The 21036-nt window shown below is 46.0% G+C and overlaps 1 protein-coding gene across 6 annotated transcripts in view; it reads right to left on the minus strand.

The window, feature by feature from the left end:
- Positions 1-21036, minus strand: part of ZC3H7B (zinc finger CCCH-type containing 7B) — a 66053-nt gene that overhangs the window by 28337 nt on the left and 16680 nt on the right. For 2 of the 6 annotated variants that reach the window (XM_090042943.1, XM_090042945.1), the window contains exons 6-16: positions 19484-19564; positions 17356-17415; positions 14771-14813; positions 10159-10418; positions 9170-9521; positions 8041-8153; positions 6973-7135; positions 6729-6890; positions 4809-5014; positions 4000-4100; positions 2750-2931 (exon numbers count right to left, since the gene is read on the minus strand). In XM_090042943.1, coding sequence (XP_089899069.1) covers positions 2750-2931; positions 4000-4100; positions 4809-5014; positions 6729-6890; positions 6973-7135; positions 8041-8153; positions 9170-9521; positions 10159-10418; positions 14771-14813; positions 17356-17415; positions 19484-19564 — 1723 coding nt within the window. The remainder of the gene's footprint in view (positions 1-2749; positions 2932-3999; positions 4101-4808; positions 5015-6728; positions 6891-6972; positions 7136-8040; positions 8154-9169; positions 9522-10158; positions 10419-14770; positions 14814-17355; positions 17416-19483; positions 19565-21036) is intronic. The other 4 variants (XM_090042942.1, XM_090042946.1, XM_090042941.1 and 1 more) reach the window with 4 other exon arrangements.

Here is a 21036-nt window from a genome sequence, read left to right on the forward strand (position 1 = left end):
AAGGGCTTCAAGAGGTGTGAACCACTCCAAACATCTCAGTAAATTCTTAACTCTGAAACCTAAAGATGGCCAGTATTTCTTCTGTAACATCTTCCACTAGTGAAGACAACTCCCTTGAAGTATTTTGGACTCCTCATTGTTTATAGATGGTAGCAGAAAACACCCCTTACCACCTGGGAGAGTGTAACAGACTGGCTATGGTGTTCTCCAAGCTTGACTATTGAGCTCCATCATCTCTAGGAACACAGCCACAGGCCCCATAAAAGCCCAAGTGCCTACAAAATGCAGTAGCCAATCGTATAGAAACAGGTTTCCTTAGTGACTCCTACCAATCTTTCCAGTGAGCAGATTACTAGGCAAAATCCACCATGAGAATGATCCTATCAACTTGAGAGATCATTTCTACTTCTGCTACCATGACCTCCCATGGCAGCTATGCTCCAGTAGGACGAGAGATGAGGGGAGGATCAGGAGCGACCAGGAACCAAACCTTTCATAGATTACCTCTAGGCCAGCGATTTACAAACCGCTTGGGTCAGTGGATCACTCTCAACCCTCAACATTTCTTCCGAAACCACCATGCACCCTTATAATCAAACCTGTAATGGAAAAGCAGGGGGTTCTGATGGGCCCACCCTTGAATGACTAAAAGGCTGATGGGTCTCATCTTTAGTAAGGGACCTACGTTCAGTCACTGTTGCATGACTAAAGGAAAACCAAGTTATACCTGAACAGACCTCTCAGAATGGGGGTCAGGGGGGCATCTTGTCCTGTTCTAATTGTCTGGATCCAGAAAAAGAAGCAAAGACAATTCTTGGAATAAAGTTAGATGTAGAAGGTGGTGTTTTAAATAGCTGCTTTAGACAAAGTGGTAAGCTTTAAGTTCATTTTTTGGAAAAGATCAGCGAGATAAAAGAAAAGCCCAACACGCTGCTAGACTTCCCAGGGAAGGCTGGGTGACTTGCTTCTCTGTACGGGCACTGCTGTACTTACATGAATATTTGTATGTGATTGAATGAGTGGGGACTGGCAAATAAAACCTTAGTTTTATGATTTGATAGATGTTCTTTATTCTTCACCACCCAAGTATACCTTTCCTTCAGGAGAAACAGACTCAATCAGTGCAATCTACAAACCACTGCTATTGCCTTACAGATCACCAATGGTCAATGGCAACACAGCTGGATAACAGCACTCACACTTTCAAGAGACAGGGATAAGCACAAAGCTTACCACCTTCACAATTACAGTAATAAACTTATTTCCTTTTCTCATCACTCCATCAGTTATTCAAACAAAAGAAGCAGCAGGGAGACAAAAATCCCAGAAATGCATCCAGCACTCTCTCTGACCATCTGGGAAGTGTGTATGTGTGTGTGGGAGAGGGAAAGACTCTGTATTGGTTATTTTGATTTTAAAGACCTGAGAAGTGCTTGAATATTACAGAGGTTGTGAGTACTTCTGTACAAGTCAAAATACAAGTATTTAGGAGGGAAGCAAACATCTATCTGCTTCCCCACATTGTACAATGACCAAGTGGAACTGCCACAGTTTTAGGAGCTTTTCAAAGCATCTCTTCTCTGAACTACTCCAGACATAGTGCTGGGTTTCACATTAATGAATTTACAATGACAGGCCTCATCACTGGCAGGTCTGTAAAAAATCTCCACTTGGTTGGCCGTGGCAATCAGAAAAACGGTCAGACTCCCAGAGAGAGAAGACACAAAACAGCACAGCAGATATGGGACTCCCATTATGTAAGCCAGGAATTCTCAGCAGGGGGTTGCGGCACCCGGTGGTGCCTTGAGATCCTTTCAAAGATGTTGTGGGGAGCCAGGCAATGTTAGCACTGTTAGGCCTACAAACATGATTTACAAGATAAATTAAGACATTTAAAATAGGAATCCACAGTATTACAAACATTCTGACCTGCTGTGGTCTCTCTCAGTTCTCTGCAACAGAAGAACTGCTATACTATTTTTCTGTAGTCAAAAAAACAAGTGAAAAACAAGAGTTGGCATTTTGAGGGCTGCCTTGGATCTAACAAGGGGTGCCTTGGCTCTAAAAAGATGTAATCACTGATGTAAGGGATTAAACTGAACTTTGTCTTTAAGAGGATGGTGGATTATATTTTTCGGAGTATTCTGTTTCTTTTACGGTAGGGGTGGGCAAAATGTGGCCTGGGGGCCAGATGAGGCCCACTAGGCCATTCTATCTGGCCCACGGGGCCCCTAAAAAATTTAGAAAATTAATATTTATCTGCCCCTGGCTGCCTGTCATGCAGCCCTCAATGGCTTGCCAAAACTCAGTAAGCAGCCCAAAATAATTGCCCGCCCCTGTTTTACAGCCACTCAGAAGTAACTTTGTCAAAGGTTCTACATATTTTTTGTAAGACTCAAGTTCCCACTGTGACATAAATCACTTAAATGTTTTAGAATTCTCTTCCTAATGAACATTTAAACCAATAGGTACAGTCATGAGGGAAAGACTCATGGAAACTACAATTCCCAGGTTCATCTCTGCACAGACAATCCTAGCAATCATATTGAAAGGGCCAATGTGCCAGTCAGATCACCTCCTGGTCTTTCTTCTGCCTCCTCATGGAGAGGGAGGATAAATACCTTCTTGTACCCCACCAGTCCTCCCAGCCAACCCCAGGGGCAGAGCAAGTGTGCTAAAGAAGGCCTGGATGTGCACCCCCTCCCTATTTCCCCCTAAACCAACAAGCTGTGTTCAGCATTATACTTACCTGAATACTGCTGCAGCAGCCAGACCTTGAGCTCAATGAAGCTGTGAGCAAAGTGGCAACTATCCTCACGCAAGCAGCCGTAACGCACCTCATGCCGACACACATCAAACTGGAAGTGCTCCTGGAACTGGCGGATCTTAGAGTATTTCAGGGAAGTGGAACGCACAATGTGAACCAAACACCTGCAGAGGGAAAAGGCCAGGCCATGGAAACACCAGACATCAATGGACCGAACCTTCATCCCTCCATCTTCCGTTCACTCCAACATGAGGGGAGAGGGGCGAGGACAGGGAACTGAGTTGGGGAGGGTTGTGGGGTGGTGATAACAAACACAGAAAGCTGATCCTGACAGACATGCTATCCAACAGTTCACTGACTAGTCAGATGTGCTGGGGAATCCAAACCCTCCTGCAACTACAGGACAGTGCAGGGAAAAATGCCTTGCATCTCCCTCAGCCCTCTGATGATGCCCCACTGTGGGTTCATCAGACCTCACATGCTGCAAATACCAGCAGCTAAGGCCAGATCTGAAGCCCACTGAAGTCAACTGAAAGACTTCAGTGAATTCCACTGGGCTTTGATCAGGCCTCAGATCCCTTGACAGTAGGGGACTAACCCTCAAGGCAACGTATCACACCATGGGCTTTCATGTCGCGGGAACCTGGAGTATGAGAAAGAAACAAACAAGTGCCCGAGGTAACTGGCAGGGGACACTTAATGCACAGTAGCCTAATAACGAATGTGCAGTAGCATGCCAAGCAAAACCCATGCTAACAAGCAGATCGACCCAAGCAAGGTGTGGAGCCCCACCCCCGCTCTGATCCCACGTGCCCCAGACCTGAAGAAGCTGCTGCCACCATTGGCAGCATCAGCAGCAGGTAGCAAGCAGCTGGATGCAAAGCTGGCGGTGGCGGTGACGCTGAGTCACCCTGGCTGCTCCACCCAGCATTGTAGGACCTCCCAAAGTGCAGGGCCTGGGACAGTTGCCCCTGATTTGCACCCCCCCACAGGGATGGCTCTGCTAATATGCTACCGTGCAGTAGTATTAAGCTATTGTGTAGTAAATGTCACTAAAAACCTGTATGCCAGTGCTACTGCACAGTAACTCTAGTTACTATGCATTTAGTTAGTACTTCATTAAGCAAGCACTAAATTAAAAATGCACAATAACTACTGCACGTTAATGAATGTGTAGATGTGCCCAGGGCAATCAAATGGTGGCTCTGACAGGGCTGAGCTAGCTCACTCACTTGTTGTCATGGAAGGTGTGTTTGGCAGCAAGATTGGAGCAGACAGCTGGAGAGTCCTTGGTCCCTTTGCTGATGATGCGGGGTTTGCTGTCAAAGCAGATCTGGGGAGGGAAGAATCAGCATCATGAGAAATCTTAGGGACTGGTAAAAAAGGAAGGAACACTGCCACAGTTTTCACACAGACTGGCAGCTTTTCATATAGACTTAACTCACGGGGTCTGAACCTTGGCCTTCTGGGGCTTCTTTGCCTCTTTCTGACATTTTAACTACATTTTCCATTGCAGTTGGGAGAGTTTTAGTCAGTCCCTTCTTCCCAAAAGAATAGAAACAAGGGGAAAACAACGAGGAAATTTACAAACAGAATGAGCATACTAAGGCATGTTCTTTTACACATACAGCAAACCTGCTTCAGGTTACGATAGGGTCAATCCTCAGCTAATTTAGTCAATGTCTCTACTGACTTCAAGAGAGTGACACCATCTATTACAGTTGGGGCGAAGTTGGATTATTAATTAAATTTATAGCTATAAAGAACAAGTGTAATTCATTCTGTGGATCAGAGAGTGGGCTGATCACCTGCAGGGAGTAGGGGCAGGGATTAACCCCCTCCTACATACAAGATCATATAATTGTTCAGGTGCCTCTTGAGTGATTTTATTTTACCACCATCCTTGGAGGCACTGCTGCTTCTGAGGACAGGTCCCATGGTAGGATGAACCAACAACCCAGCCATAGATGAGAATGGACATAGCATAAATCACAAAAAAAATGACTGCTCCCTCCCTTCTTCCTCCCCTTTCTCCTGATACCTCGCATAGGAAGGTGAAGATGCCCTGGTGTTCCTTCAGAAGCTTGGCAATGGTTAGGCTGCCCCGCTTGAGGCCACCTAGCGGGTCAAAGAGGAGGTCGCGATTGAGGGTACCCTTCCTTTCCTCTGTCCACACGTCGATCTCCTCCTGGTGGTACGCGAAGGTGCAGTTATCCCCGTACTTACAGTCCTGCTTGTTAAGCATATCTACAAAGCAATAAAGAGCACACGCCACACAGGGTGGGCAGCTGGGTCAGAAACTGAGCCCTCTCCCATCACCTCCCACTGCCCTTTGCTATCTGCTCCTCACAATAGATAATCAGCAGGAGATTGAAGAGTTAAGACACACCCCCAAGGACTCGTATAGAGGGGCACATCTTGGAAAGTCAATCCAAATTAACTACAAGGTATGAATTTAGAATAAACTAAACCACAATAACCCTGCATGAACACTTTCATCCGAAATGTAAGTCATCTTAAATTTCGGCTTGGTTTAATTCACATCCAAAATGACATCTGAAAAGTGACATCTCTAACGTGAATTAAACTACCCCAAATTCTTGATGGTGCAGACAAACTAAACAACAATACCACTTAAAAAGGTTGGGGGGGGGAGGGGGCGGAACTTACTCCAGCTCAATTGAATCTACTGGTTTGTCTGTCTGCTCTAGCCTGTGGTAAGGGGAAGCTAAACTCTCATAATTTACTATCTGTTTTATTCAGGGGCAGATCACTGTGTTTTAGCTATGGAACAGTTATAGCAGAGCAGCTGATGTGTGCTCAAAAAAGTGGTACATCCTTTCCTTAAAGTAAGGTAATTGTCCCTTTGGCCGTGCCATAAGGAATTGTCCACAAAATGCTTTAATATAGTTTAGCTAATCCACTTTAGAAATTAATCTGAATTAACTTTTATGAGCAACCCCATGTAGACAAACCTCAAGTCATAGCTTCTGGGGCCTTTCCACCTTATCAGTTATCTTGTAGATACACCACCTCAGAGCAATCTTGTCACATCCCAAATACTAAGTGATGTCTGGCCTGCTCAGTACAGGGATGAGGGACTTTTAGAGAAGGTCCTGGTGCCATAGGAAGTGATGTTAGTTACAACAGGGTGGGTTCTTCCCTGAGACAGTATAAAACCAAAGCACCCGTGTGGCACTGGGGTAACTGAACAGGCAGGAGGAGCATCAGTCTCTCCACCCCATCATTGGCGATGCATAGGGGTGCACATGGGTGCATTTGCACCCCGAGACTGGCTGTACACCCCCTGCGAAAAGCACCACCGACACTGCTGGCGACACCTGCAGGCAGTCACTGCTCGCCACCCCTCCCCACAGACACCACCAGCAGCATCTGCGGATGGTCACTGACCACTGGTCAGCACTCACCATCCCTCCCCCCACCCCCACTGCTGACATCGCTGTGGCTGCCTGCAGGAGCTCCCCGCTCAGTCCGGTCCTACAGCCGCCACGGCTGCAGCTCCATGCTCACTGCCACCACCAACACCGCCACCTGCAGGTGGTCGCTGTGCCCCCCAGCCTCTGCGGGCATGCATTGTTTGCGCACCTCAGTCTGCAACATTGCATTTGACCAAGAATGTATCCTAGGAAGCATCCTGCTGTTCGTTTACCATTGATTACCTCCTTATCAGACAACCGCATCATTCTTCCAAGCAGTCCTATACTCACAATGTGAACGCTACCTGCTACTCTACTTCTGAAGGCTCCCATTTCCTACAGTGTCATGGATTCCTCAGTCTCTTTTCTTGTTTGGATCCCACCAGCCAACCCCTAAAACCTAGTGACTGCTTGATGAAGGCTCTAGGGAGAACAAGGCCCACTAAAAGCCTGTCCCCACCTCTGCCAGCACATGCTTCATCACCCTGTCCCTGCCTGCAGCAGACCCATCCCCTGCAGATCACCTTTGCACAGGTAATAGGATCCTACAAAGTTGGTTTTGGTGGGACGAGGTCGGATCCTCTTCCATGTCTTGTCTTCAGAGTTTCGCAGTCTCCCCAGCAGTATATCTCGCTTGCACTTGTGCTCCAGACCTTCCCGGTATGTGTAATCTCCAGCTTTGGGGCCTATGCGAAAGCACAACCAGATCAGCCAGAGGGTGATCCCCAACCATGTTAACTGCTCGGGGTGTCACAAGGGGCACCTCACCTGTTTTGGGGTAGCAGTTGTGGCAGGCTTGCTTGAAGAGGTGAGTGGATGCAAGTGGGTTCTTCACGAGCAGGGCTGTATTGGGCATTGCTGACTCTGCCTGAGATAGCAGGAGCCCAGTCACCTTGGGTACGGCAGGGTGACTTACCCCACTGAGGTTGACCTGAAAGACAATAAAGCACATCTCTATCTTCTAAGTCTCACTGGCAGTGGGTAGTTGGCTCCCCAGTCTTTAATTCTTGGCTCTGCCATTGATTTGCACCCTGAAGACACTCAGGATCAAAGTCACAAGAGGACCACCACCAGCAGCAGACACACCAGAGAAGTAGCAGAATTAACTTTACATTCTTGATGTTCAAGGTACACCCAACAGGAAATGTATCACACTCAAAAAAGGATGTCTTCCTTCCTAGGCAATGGTAAAAGCGTTTCTCTTCTTCCCTTGCCTTCAAAAGCAGAACTCATTGTGAAGGAAGGCACCTCAACCAAAGGCTTCACCTTGCCACAACCTGAGGGGAAACTGACCCATGCATCAGAAGCAATAAAAAAAACAGGTGAAAATGCAGAGGATAGAGGCTCTACTCAGTAACCCAGTCTATGGAAAGGCACATTACCCCACCAATAGGACATAAGTGCTCCTTCCCAACTTGGTGACCCAATGTGACGGAGACATGTGACAGCTTGGTAGAGGCTCCACAACAGACCTCCAATAGGAGCAGTGGGGGCAAACCAGTGACTAATTTTAATTAGGAGATTGATACATTTATTAAACAGGATTATTATATGAGGGATGCATGATAACTGAGAACCAGACTACCTGACACAGGAGGTCCCTTCCAGCTCTGTGTCATTCCACTTATTCCATTTATATTAGGTAGGGAACAAAGAAGGGGAGGAGAATTCACCAGTGGAGAGAGTCCTCTGCCCAGCCCTGCCACACACTGGGAGAGTTAGAAAGAGGTTTTGCAGAATGGCAAGGGGCTCCATGCCTTGAAACTGAGGGAACCAGGGTTTTGGATAGACTAAGACAGAACCTCAAATTCAGAAGTAGTCCTGCCCCACCACCACTACCTTGGCTCCTGGGCACTTTGGTACATCATCCTGGGGCAACAGCTCACTCACCACAGGAGATGGTGTCTGGTTGCCAGCAGGGTGTCGCAGTTCCTGAGTGCCAGTTTCTTCTGAAGAGAGAAAGAAAAAAAACACCCAAACACACACTTTACTTTCAGGAGCTGTCCTCATCACAGAGACACACATTAATGCTTGTTGCACAGGTTTACTTTTTTCATCCTTCCAGGGATTTCAAGCCTCCTGCTTGGTCCTGAAAACCTCCATAAATCTTCCCTTTTCTGAAAGTCCCTAAGGCAACAGAACTCAACTCCAGGCTGCCCATCTGGTGCTTCTCACAAGAAGGCAACAATAATATGGGTCCAGGTCTAGCCACCAAAACAGCCAGAGACAAAAGGAATTCAGCACAGAAGAGACTAGATGCTCCAGAAATTTGCCCAGCCAATCTCTGATGCACTAATCACTGCTTCATCACATCCTGAATGTGATGCTTCACCATCCAGTGACACACAGTGATTGCTCAGCTCCTCTGGAGCTCCTTACCTAGTCTCAGTCCATAATTCAACTCCATAAAACGTTAGAACCCTTGAAGTCCTCTTTGAGATATGATATATGATATGTATTGCCAACGGAAATCAGAGATGGCAAAGACTTATTAAACCATCTATGTCACTGTCGATGAAGGTCTTGCCACTCAGTAGATGTGCCATGACTCTGTTGTAAAGGACTCTGAATGAAACGACTTCTACCACTCCACTTTGAAGGTTAATACCTTCCCTTGAAGATCTAACTAAGATTCCTTAAGACCTGGTTCTGGTTATACCACCCCTTGGATAACCTTGGACAACCACTTTTCCACATAGGTAAATGTACCCCACTGACATATGATCAGTCATCAAATCATCCCACCAAAATTCTTTACCAGTTATCCATGCTCTGTGTATTAAGTTCCTTGAGTCCTTCCTCTATCCATAACATTTCTCTAGAGTTTACTTATTTCCAATGTTCTTCTCTGGACATAGACTTATCCTCATCAGAGAGACATCAAGAGCAGTATTCCAGAAGCCCTTTCATACCTTTCATGGCACAAAAAACCTGCCAGCTCTATACCCTTGTGCTCTGTACCTACCGATGGCAAAGGAATCCAAGGCATCCAATGAACCCCTGCTAGTCCCAAAGGTATCCAGTGCATCGAGCTGTGACTCAGGGTATGGGAGTAGATCTAGTGAATCCAGAGAATCCAGAGTGGAGCCACCACTTCCCCCTGGTGGTGCTTGTTCAAAGGCATCCAGGACAGAGGAGGAGGAGAGCTGCTTCGTAGGATCCATCACCAGGCCAAAGGAGGCAGGTGGCAGTGGTGTGGAGACTGGTATATTTGCTGTCACCACAGGGGGCAGCAGTGGCGTTCCACCCGGAAACACAGGGATCAGCTGTGGCATCTCAGTAGGCAGGTTGGTGGGGATGGTTCCTTGGACCAGAGACTTTGCAAGTCAAGAGAAGAAAGGAAATAAACAGCATATTAGGAGAAGAGAGGACAGGGTATACATTAGGGCAGGAGTGGGCAAAATGCAGCCCATGGGCCAGATGCGGCCTGCCAGGCCTTTTTATTCGGCCTGCAGGGCCCCCAAATGTTAATTTTCTAATTTTTTTTATCTGCCCCAGGCTGCCTGTCATGCGGCCCTCAATGGCTTGCCAAAACTCAGTAAGCAGCCCTCCACCCAAAATAATTGCCCGCCCCTGCATTAGGGAGATAAGCTGATGGACTGTGAATGCTACAGCAGCAAGATGTCACTCCAGAAAATATAGCCCTTTAGGGCAAGGGGAGAATCTACCTTATGTCTGCTTCAGCACCCAGGCATTGAAAAGGAGGTAAAATGCTATCATTGTGTATTTGGGGATCAGCAGCTCCATCCAGAGCTACCAATCTCATAACAGGCAGTATGGTGAGCCAAGAATTCTGATAGGCTCCTTAGAGGCATATGAGCCAGCTGTGGGCAAAGAAAGGCATCAAGTGCACTCCTCTGAAAGAATGGGTGGCAGTATGGTAGAGGGGACAGAAAGCTATAAAGGACTGATTCAAAATAAGAATGGAGGGATTCATGTGATCCGAGTTCTTACTAGAGGATAGTGTGACCCATCAGCAATGGAATCCAGGAGAGAGTCCAGTTCTTCCCCAATGATGTCCCCATCTGTGAAGTCCTCCACACTCTCAGGCACTGGCAGGGAGACACAGTCTGGAGAAGGGAGCAGGCTGGCAGCAGGGAGCGAGGTGGGTAGGCCCTTTGCATCCAAGTCGGAGGGCAAAAGGGCCAACCCCTCACTCACAGGGATGGAAGTGGCAACGGGAGCAGGAATGCACTGCAGGTCCGTGGAGCACTCTGCCAGGGCGAGAGAGAGCCAGTCACACAGGACAGCCCCTTGCACAGGGGGGATCAGAGCATGGCTCAACCAACAGAAACAAGCACAAGTGAGTCAAGCCACAAGCACTGAGCACGTGAAACCACCATCAGGGGCTGGTCACTCCGGGTTCAAAGATTCTTGACCTTTGATTTTTGTCCCTGACCTCACAAAGGCTTTCACAAAATGGCTCAGTTGGAGCAAAACAATACTATACGGATCACTGTAAGGCCTGGTGACCTTGCTCAGCAAGGCAGGTCTTAGTCTGACTGAAATAAATCACAATTCAACTACTGAATTCAATGGGGCCAGGATTAGAGACATTGGGCCTACAGCGCAAGTACTCTATATCCCACCCCCTACAGCTAGCAGTTTACAGTGAACCTCTTCTACCACCTTCTGCAGAACTCAGTTGCTTTCCTTACACCCTCTGCTCCTTATAGCCACAAGGGCTCAACTAAAACCCCACTTCCCACATCCCCTCTTCAGATTCAAGAGACACAAGCAGAAAACCTCGCTGGGGAGAGGGCCTGGGATTAGGAGGCCCTGACAAGTCTCCCAATGCTGGTACAGAGTATGGGTTCCCCAATACCTTCCTAAGACTCACCAGGCATCTCTAACTGGGTACAGCCCTGCTCCTGAGCTCCTGACACCATGGGGCTCTTTAGCCTGGAAAAGCACAGGCTCAGGGGTGATCTGATGGCCACCTATAAGCTTATCAGGGTGACCACCAGTACCTGGGATGACGAGGTCGAACGGTCATAAACTCCTGCCAGACCATTTCAGGCTAGACATAAGGAAGAATTTCTTTACTGTCCGAGCCCCCAAGGTCTGGAACAGCCTGCCATCGGAGGTGGTTCAAGCACCTACATTGAACACCTTCAAGAGCAAATTGGATGCTTATCTTGCTGGGATCCTATGACCCCAGCTGACTTCCTGCCCTTTGGGTGGGGGGCTGGACTTGGTCATCTTCCAAGGTCCCTTCCAGCCCTAATGTCTATGAAATCTATGACACTTGCAGGAGATGGGCTTCCCTTCTAAGAACCCTACTGCACAATTGACGCTCCCCTCCATAACTAGTGGGTGGGAGGTTAGGAGGTGGAAAGATACATCTTTTTCCCTAAGCTTCTTATATCTTCTGGTAAAATTTGAAGATAAAGATTAAGTAAACTAAACACTAAGTTGGAGTACTGCATCCAGTTCTGGGCGCTGCACTTCAGGAGGGATGTGGACAGCATGGAGAGGGTCCAGATGAGGGCCACTCTCATGATCAGGGGGCAGCAGGGCAGGCCCTACAAGGACAGGCTACAGGACCTGAACCTGTTCAGCCTCCACAAGAGAAGGCTGAGGGGAGATCTAGTGGCCTGTTACAAACTAGTCAGGGGGGACCAGCAGGCATTGGGGGAGTCCCCGTTCCCCCGAGCACTACCAGGAGTGACCAGGAATAACGGTCACAAGCTGGCAGAGGGTAGATTTAGGCTAGACATGAGGAGGCGCTACTTCACTGTCAGGGCGGCTAGGATCTGGAACCAACTTCCAAGAGAAGTGGTGCTAGCTCCTACCCTGGGGGTCTTTAAGAGGCTACATGAATACCTTGCCGGGGTCATTTGACCCCAGTACTCTTTCCTGCCATGGCAGGGGGTCAGATGATCTGCTCAGGTCCCTTCCAACCCTACCAACTATAAAACTAAGAAACTCCCATACACAAAATAAGCCTCTGTTGAGGGGTAGCAAAGGCTGCAATTAAATATCCATCGTCTGAGTGCATTTAATCCTTCCAAAATGCCTATGAACGTTTCACACTTTAGAGACTCAGGAGATGCAGCTGCAATTAAACTTTCCTGCTATCCTCAGATTATATTTTCCCAAATAAAGAAAACAAAATGCTTTGACAGAAAAAGATTGTAGTGATGTCTTTCTTTCCTTCCCTTCTCCAGATTTTTGCTCAGGATCTGACTGATGTTGGCTCTGTGAAGACCACATTCAGTGGCTTCTGTATATCCCCCAGAGTTCTCCACCCTATAAGACATGAGGCCCCTCTCCATAACTTTTCTGAATTTAGCAGCACCCCATTTCATACATTTTAAAAATAACCCAAATTTATCCGTGTCCATTCTTCATAAAGAAATGGTATTTCAACTTACTTGGAACCATAGCCTGATCAAATAATTTTTCACTGAAGACAACATATTCAGGTTTAGGATAGTGCTCATCTCTGTACCTTGTAGCTAGATAGTACAATGAGAGCTCTCTCAACTTAACCTATTTCCAGCATCGCCTTACAATTACTACTTGAACTTGCTTGCTTCAACTTAATTTGTTTCTAAATGCAAAGATTCACTCTTGATTATAATTTCATTACATGCTTCATCAACTTTTCATTTTTTGTAGCAAACTTATCCTTTACATCAGCTGTATTATATTAATTAAAATGTTAACCATCAATGACAACAGACAACACAGCCCACATGAGTGGATGCTTGGCACTGACTAATATGAAATGGTGACATGACATCAAGACGCATGAGAAAGCTGAGCAGGGCCAACTAGTCCCAACAGGTTGTCTGGAGATGCATAAGCAAATTGCTAATCCTACTGCCTCCACCCACAGAAGTGGGAAATACCCTCTTTTAGCTTTCACTCAGGTTTTGAGTTTCAAAAAATAATAGACCAATTCTTCTGTTCCAAAGAACTCAGAAAGACCACAACAGGTCAAAATGGTTTTGACACTATGGATTCCTTTTTAAAATCTCTAGGTTTACCCTGTGAATCTTGTGTAGATATTTGCACACCTAAGAGTGCTAATACCAAGTGTCACCCTTAAAAAGATCTCATAGCAACAAAGATGTTATGTCAACCTAGTTGAGAATTACTGCCCTACAGCTACTCAATTTATCAGAAAAATGATTGGCTACTCAGACTATGCATGCACAGGATAAGGTATATGGGCTCACAAGTGCCTATCTAGAGAGTATCTGATTCACTCTTTTTAGGAAAACCATTTTCAGTTTTGCTTCCTCAAAGCTGGATGCCATACCCTAACTTAGGGCTATGTCAAACTATCAAGACCATTATGATCATATCCATGGATCAGATTCTTGTATCTCCACACAAAATTACTGGTAGAAGCTATCAACCTTAACAAAAGGTGATGGAAAAGGGGCAGGGTGAGGTAGGGCATGTCAGAACCCCATTGCTCAAATGTTCCCAAATTTGGAAAAATAACTCTACCTTTCACCCTGCCCTCTCCATGAGCCACTCCAATTTTCAGGGCAGTCTGAGTAAACAGATGACTTATAGGACCCTTAGATCTGACCTTTTATGAGACAAAATTCAGCCTTAGCAGAGCTGACACTGAGCTTTTATGCCAACTGCTGAGTGCAGGAGCAGTTTACTGAAGGTAATCATTCCTTACTCTGCATTAAGTGTCCAATTCATCATCTCGATACTGGGGCTCCTAAGATATACTCATCACTTCACAGGACTGGGTCTTATGAGTCTGTGACAGGCAATTATTTAAGCACCATTAAAATACAGAATAAGTATGTTTTAACTGAGACAACAAAAGCCTGAATCATTAAATTCAGGTGTTGACATGTAAGAGAGGAATAATTAATTTAGTGATGAATCTTTATACTTAATATGAGGCATATTCAAGCAAGGACAACTGGAAAACCAATGTGCTATGTCTCCAATATTCTACTGTGAAAGAAAGACAAGACTCTGGGCTAGCACTTTGAAAGGGGAAGAGTTAAGGCTGTTCATATCCTGGTGTGAGGAGTAAAACCTTGACACTTTCACTCTTCATTTTTTGGGTTTCTAACATCTAAACCCATTAGAATAATATGCGTTCAAAGCTCTGATGTGTGCCTCCAACCTTAACCTCATGTCAACTAAACTGTTTTGTCTGGGACCACGTACCAGAATCTCACTTCTCATTTATCTACGCTAGCCTCAGAAAGCACAGTCAAAAAGGGTTATATCCCCTGGCTTCCCCATTTACCCACAAATACCATGTGCCCCTTGTTCTGCTTCATAACTGCAACTGCAAATGGTTAAACTCCAGAAGGATTCAACTGCAAAAGGTTCTAGTTAGAGCCGCCTTTGTCTGATTTCCCCCTTGGTCCCAATGAAGCAATGAAGAGAAACCAGTTTCCATATATGCGTGCTACAAAGCCCTCCCTCTGCCAGTAAGGTCTCTCCTAGTCTCTAAAGCTTAGAGATACCAAAGAGATACAAATGAAGCCAAAAGGCCTTTTAGATTTGCCAACCTGTTCAGGTGTTTTATAGCCACTGTAAAAATACACCAACAAACAGAAAGGAGAAATCTTACCTGTTTCAATGTCGTCTATAGAACCCAATCCATTGGAAGTTGTCTGCAAAGGTGGAGTGAAGTGGGGTGAGGGAAAAGGGAGAAAACACCACCACAAATGTATTTATTCATCTTTAAAAGTCCTTCACAACTCAATTCTCTTTCTGCTCCCCCAATGGTTATGAAATGCCATCGTTTTTCCTTTTTTTTTTTTTAAACTGTCCCTTTCAGTTAAAAATCATAAAACTAATGTACTATTTTGTAAACCAATCCAACTAACTTGGAGATCTTCACCTCCAGCAACGATCAAAACCTGTTGCTTCAGAGGACTCTAAGCCCTCTTGCCCCATAATACCTGGCCATCTGAGCAATTCTGGAAATAGGATTGTGGTGTTTTGTGTGCTCACAAATATTCCTTCCCAAATTCCAGAGCCAAATCAATTAGCTCCATGAAGCATGTAATCTGATTGCCTCATCTTACACAACTACCCTTTTCTTAGCACACATTATTTTTCAAGTTAATAACCACAAAAAACTTTTATAGCAACTAAAAACAGGAAAAGATTTCTACCAAAACAACTGCTGACTGTGAGCTGGAGGCAAGAAATAAATTGTTGCAATTTCGCTAAATAGGAAAAGTTCAAAGATTTTCTTTTCCTGCTTTCAGCTTAGAATGATTGAGACAGCAGTGAAACACAAGTTGGAGACACTGCATTTGCAGATGAATTGGATAAATTTAGTGTTTGTGCAGTGGTTTCTTTTTTCCAAAAAAGGAACATTTTTAATTTAAAAATATTAGGTGCAATTACAAAAAAATCTTTAAGGTTGATTCTCATAGCTAGAAAGATAGCAAGGCAAGTCGCACATTAACATTAACATCAAACTATGATCCTTTAGCATCCTATTTTATGTACAAAAACTATAACATTTTTAAACATCTGTTATGGTTTACTTAAGGAAAATGCGAAGTAGCAAATCATTTAAAAATACTAATATGAAATGTTTTCATGAAGCTGCAAACAAACTTCATAATTTTGGCTTAATATTTGTACAGTGCCTAGGACAATGGAGCCCTCATCTACAAACAGGTCTTTTAGGTACCACCACAATACAAATAAAATAGGGCTGTCAAGCAATTAAAAAATGTGATCATGATTAGTGACATGATAAAAAAATTAGGTGCAATTAATCATGATTTTAATCACATAGCTAAAAACTCAAAATTATGCAGGTACTTTGTATGGTTGGGGGGTGGGTATGTGTGGGTCCCCGCACATTCTGGCAGCATGTGGGGTACTGTGGGTCAGAAGTGAGGGGCAACAGCAGGGCACAGGCATAACACTGCCCTCCACAAACATATTACAACATCCCCCCGCTCCCCCCACACACACACTTTTGAAACTAGAAATATGGTAATCCTACCGGAATGCACCGTGGTGGTGCATAGAGCAGTGCCCAGCAGGTAAGTCTGTGGAGCAAAAGGCATTGGGGGAGAGGGAAGAGGGGTGCAGATCAAGGCCTCCATGGTGAGGGAAGGAGTGGGGCAGGGGCAGGTCATGGGATAGAGCTGCAGGAGTCTTGTCCAGGAGCATGGATCTCTGCCATTGCATGCCTTCCCAGGGGAGGCATGGGGGGCATGTGGCCCCCCCCCAATTTATATGCGGGGCAGAGGTGGGCTGCCCACTGACGGCTGGGGCTATGACCCTGCTACCTTTGTCCCAGGAGCCACGCACTGGCCATGCCTTATCCCCCGCCCATCTAGCAACAGGAGGCACAACACGGCATGACACAGCTCCCAGGGCAAAGGCAACAGGGTGCAGAGCCCCTGCCCCCAGCAGGCAACCCGCCTCTCCCCATGCACAAATCCAGGGGGCATATGCCCCACTCCCCCAGGGTTGCGCACAGCGGCAGGGAGCCGTACTCCCTCACCCATGCCCCCTGCACGACCCTCCTGCAGCTTTGTCCTACAACCTACCCTGGGCCCTGGGCCCAGGGCCCCATTCACCCTAGCCCATCCCACTCCCTCCCTCACCATGGGGGCCTCGATCTGCACCCTCCCCACCCCCCCATCTCCTTCCCTCTCCCAATAGAGGGGGGCCAATACAAGCATGTGGCTGCATTTCTGGAATCAAAAGTGAGTGTCCATTCACTTGCTTACTGGTTCAATCTATGCAGCTTAGAATAAGTTGCAGATTTAATCAATTCAGCCTCAAGCTTTTTGACTGTCTGTACTTTATAAGTTTCATCATTAAGTTCATTGCTTGTCCTTGCCTATTAGCACTGAGGTAACTGCATCAGAACCAGAAGTGAAACTAACTTGAAATAAATAGGAAGTGAAATCATCCAGTCTAAAGGAACTAAAACAAAACTGACAATCAAAAGCAAATCAGATTTTCAGAATGTTTTCAGCTTTCATGAGCTATGTGCTACCAGTATCAGGCCAAATGCAGCCTTTGACAGCTATCATCTTAACACTGCCCCTTGAAAACAAGAAATATAAAAACACTGATATTTTCATTCCTCCAAAAAGGTAACCAACTTGCATGCAACCAAAACACAGAGATTCTCCTGTTACCTAATACAGAGAAAACAAACATAGCATCTACCTGATTGGATAAGTTGACTGATGTGCCATTACTGAGTAGAGAGAAGGTTTCCAATTCCTGCTGCAAGAAAAACAAAGACCTTAGGAACAGTGATGCCCTGAATGACTGCTATTTACAGACATGATAATGCTTCCTTATGATACATATATGAAAGGGAATCGCAACCACTCCATTTCTTTATTGCATGTCAGCCACTCCAAAATTCAATTTTGGCGTTTGCAACAAAATGAGCATCCTAGGTTCATTCCAGCTACCTTGCTGCATAAAATCCCTTATCAATACAAAATAAGGATATGAAAATGCTCCCCATAATAGACAGATTTCGCCTTTTCAATAAAAAGAAAAAAAAATCTAGGAAGGTGCTACAACTTTAGTAAAGCACTGAAATGAAATATAAATGCTGACACAAGCTGCAACAAAGTACGATTAATAAAAAGCAAAATATTACATATTCCTTTCATAGACAGAGTTTAGAATCATCTCTGCAAAGCAACATGAGAGGGAAAAGTGAAGAGGGCCCACAGAAAGTGTGAAAAATATGTCAGGGAAAACTTTCCTCCTGAGATTCAATGATTTTGAAATACATAGCTTCAGTTAAATGAAAAGATTTTCTTCTGAACCAATAACACTTGTGTGTGCTCTATACTGCACACCCACAAGAACATACTGCTCAAAGATGGGGTGCGAGTGTGTGAATGTGCTTGCAAATGTGAATGTGTGCAGAACTGGAGCTGAGAAGGAGTGGTTGTTTAATATCACACACCACCACTACAGCAGAGGTAGAGAATATGATCTAAGATCAAAATGAAACTGCAGAGAGGAATTTCAGGAACACAGAACATCAATCCCACAAGCTGGCATTCGGCCAGGACAGTGAGGCTAACATTCCTGTTCCTGAGTAAACAAGCCATAGGATCTCTCATGAACAATGATTTTAACTAAGGCAATGCCAGCGGTAGCTTAGCGCCCCCTACCACAATACTTGGGCACATGTTTAATACTGGCAGAATGATTCTCCCTGCTGAATTATGAAACCCATTTGCTGCAGCTCCAGTGTTTAGCTTAGAGCAGGAGTGTCAAACTCATCTGCCTGTGTGATGCAAGCCTGGTTTGCGGGCTGGCAGAATAGTGCGGGGCTGGCCCCACAGGCCTGTGCCCCACCTCCCCGCATACTGGTTCCAGTGCATGCAGTGCCTGTTCTGGCTGGTCCAGCAGGAAAAGCCCCGGCATCCTGGGTGCTTGGATGCAGCTGCAGGGACAGTGCAGGTGCTGGTACTTTTACCTGGCTGCTCTTGGCATGGTGGCAGCCCAGCCCCTGGGCAAGAGCTACAATGCTAGAGTGCCAGCAGCATCACGGGAACAAACCCAGCATTGCAGGCACTTGGCTACCACCATGGGAACAAATTGTGGTGCTGCTGGGGTCCCAGTGCTGCAGGTCTCAGTCAGATACTTGACTGGCACTAGGGGAAGGTCCCCCATCAAGGCTGTAGGCTGGATGATTCAGCTCTTCAGGCTGGATCTGGCCCATGGGCCGTATGTTTGACACCGCTGCCTTCAGGGTAACCATTCAAACACTGACTGGACTTCATGCTGCTTAGCTTGCAAAATATGTTAAGATTATACACCAAACCACTATTATTCTGTCTGCAGGCCATTAGCAGGGACCTAAATGGCAGTTTTGTGGAAACTATGAAAAACAGTGTTGTCTGCAAATCGCCACAAAATCTGACATTGGCCGTGATTTCCTGCAAAATCAACAAAAAAAAAAGCAGTAGTAACACAGATTGAGTGAAGGCACCCTCCACCAATCAACAGTGTGGGGCAGGGCTGCTGGGTCCCCTCCAATCAGCAGCGAGAGACAGGGCCATCACAAAATAACCATGAAATTGGCTTTGCATGCCGCGAGCAGGCTACAGAAAATCCTCCATCTCACCCTGACTCAGGTAGGTCCATAGCCATTAGTACCCCTGTGGGGGTGTTACATATCAGGATGGAGATGGATTGGTGAGAGTGGGACTGCCTGAAGCACAAGGCCATGAATATGGGAATACTTCAGAGCAGTGCTGGTAGCGTTTCTGGACACATGTCTGCAGAAGACAAGGGACAGTCAGTCTACAAAGAGTCATACCTGAGGCCTCTTATATGCTTTCCGAACCCTTAATCCCAGTTTCTGCGCAAGCTCCTGACCAAGCTGTGTGACACTTTCATCCTAGAGAAAAAGCAGCTTTGAAAAACATTTCCATTCATAAAGCATGTAGTTCTAATTTTCCTGAACAGAAAGTGAAGCCATCAGAAACAAATAAGACCCTTAGTTGAAGCTCTATGACAATGGTGGCCATGAAAAGGCTGGATCTCCTACTGGGGTGTAGAAGAGGGGTAAGCCAGTTGCCCTCATCAATTCTAGAAGAGGTCTTGCAGGCTGGAGCTGTTAGTCATTCAGCCCTGCAGAGGTATGAAGGCTGGCTTCAGGGTCTCTCCCTTCCTCCATCATTTCAAAGTGGTCGGTCTGACTGAGCGGTCCAAGTACTAAATTTCCAAACAATGGCTTGAGATTCCCTCAACATAATGGCTTTCAGAGAACCAGAGCTGGCCGGTATAGTGCCAGATTCAATCCCCACTACTCCCAGTATCTGGAGATTGGAGGGCAGCTCAGAGCCACTACAGCCTTTCCCTAACCTCAGCCTCATTGAGCTCAGGTAATGATTTAGCCCATAAAAGTTCAATCCATGCTCACTCTTCTTAGCTGTTCTTTAAAAAGAAAAAATGTTTCCAATACATAGTTGGTCTCTTACTCATGGTATACAATCTACCAACTCAGCCAGTTCTGCCTGCCACTGTACCCCCACCATCTCTCATGCCCCACTCTCCCACCAGAGTCCATCCTATGAACTTTCAGCCACAGCTCAGTCCATCCTGCTCCTATCCTCTGACAATGCAACATCCCCTCACCACAGTTGCACTTTCTCCTACTTCAGTTTTGGCATCTTCCTGGCTAAACAAATTTCCACGGCCACAACCCCCATTGTTTATCTGCAACTTTGGACTCCCTCCTTCAGCCATCCCTTTTTTTTATTTTTTTGCAAAGCTGGAAAAAAAAGCAATTTGCTAATTTCCCCAAAAGGAAAAAGTAAGTCATCAACATGCTATACTGAAATCCTCCCATCACTGCCCTCTCTCTCCCCCTCCTCCTTCCCAACCGCTGACCTTGAAGCCTGCAACCTTCTCTCCACCTGCCCAGGCAATTTCCACCGTTACTTCCATTGCCCTAGGTTCCCTCCCTGCCTCCCCCATCACATCTCATTGGCCTCCCCACTCCCAATGCTACCATGCCCCGTTTCCCCCTGGATTTAGAGATCCTGTCTTTCGAGGCTACCAGCTGCTGAGAAGGGCTGCTAGCAGGCCTTACTTGTTTACTCTCAGCCTAAGCTTGAGTCCTAACCAGACTGGTAACATTCCTTACAGATTATCAAAACTTCAAAAGAAATGCATGAAGCAGCTTCTGTTAGAAGCATTTTGGTAATAATTAGTGAACTATGTACCATTCTGTGGTTTATGTATTCCTACGTATTTACATTGGTGCTAAGTTTCCCAGAAGCCTCTGAGACAAGTACAGACCCAAAGAAGCTGATGCATGATTGAACTTTTAAACTCTAGTAGCCTGACCATGAAGTATGTGGGGTA

This window comes from Crocodylus siamensis, chromosome 4 (assembly GCF_052110815.1).
Source record: "Crocodylus siamensis isolate JL-2025a chromosome 4, ASM5211081v1, whole genome shotgun sequence".
Lineage (NCBI taxonomy): Eukaryota > Metazoa > Chordata > Crocodylia > Crocodylidae > Crocodylus > Crocodylus siamensis.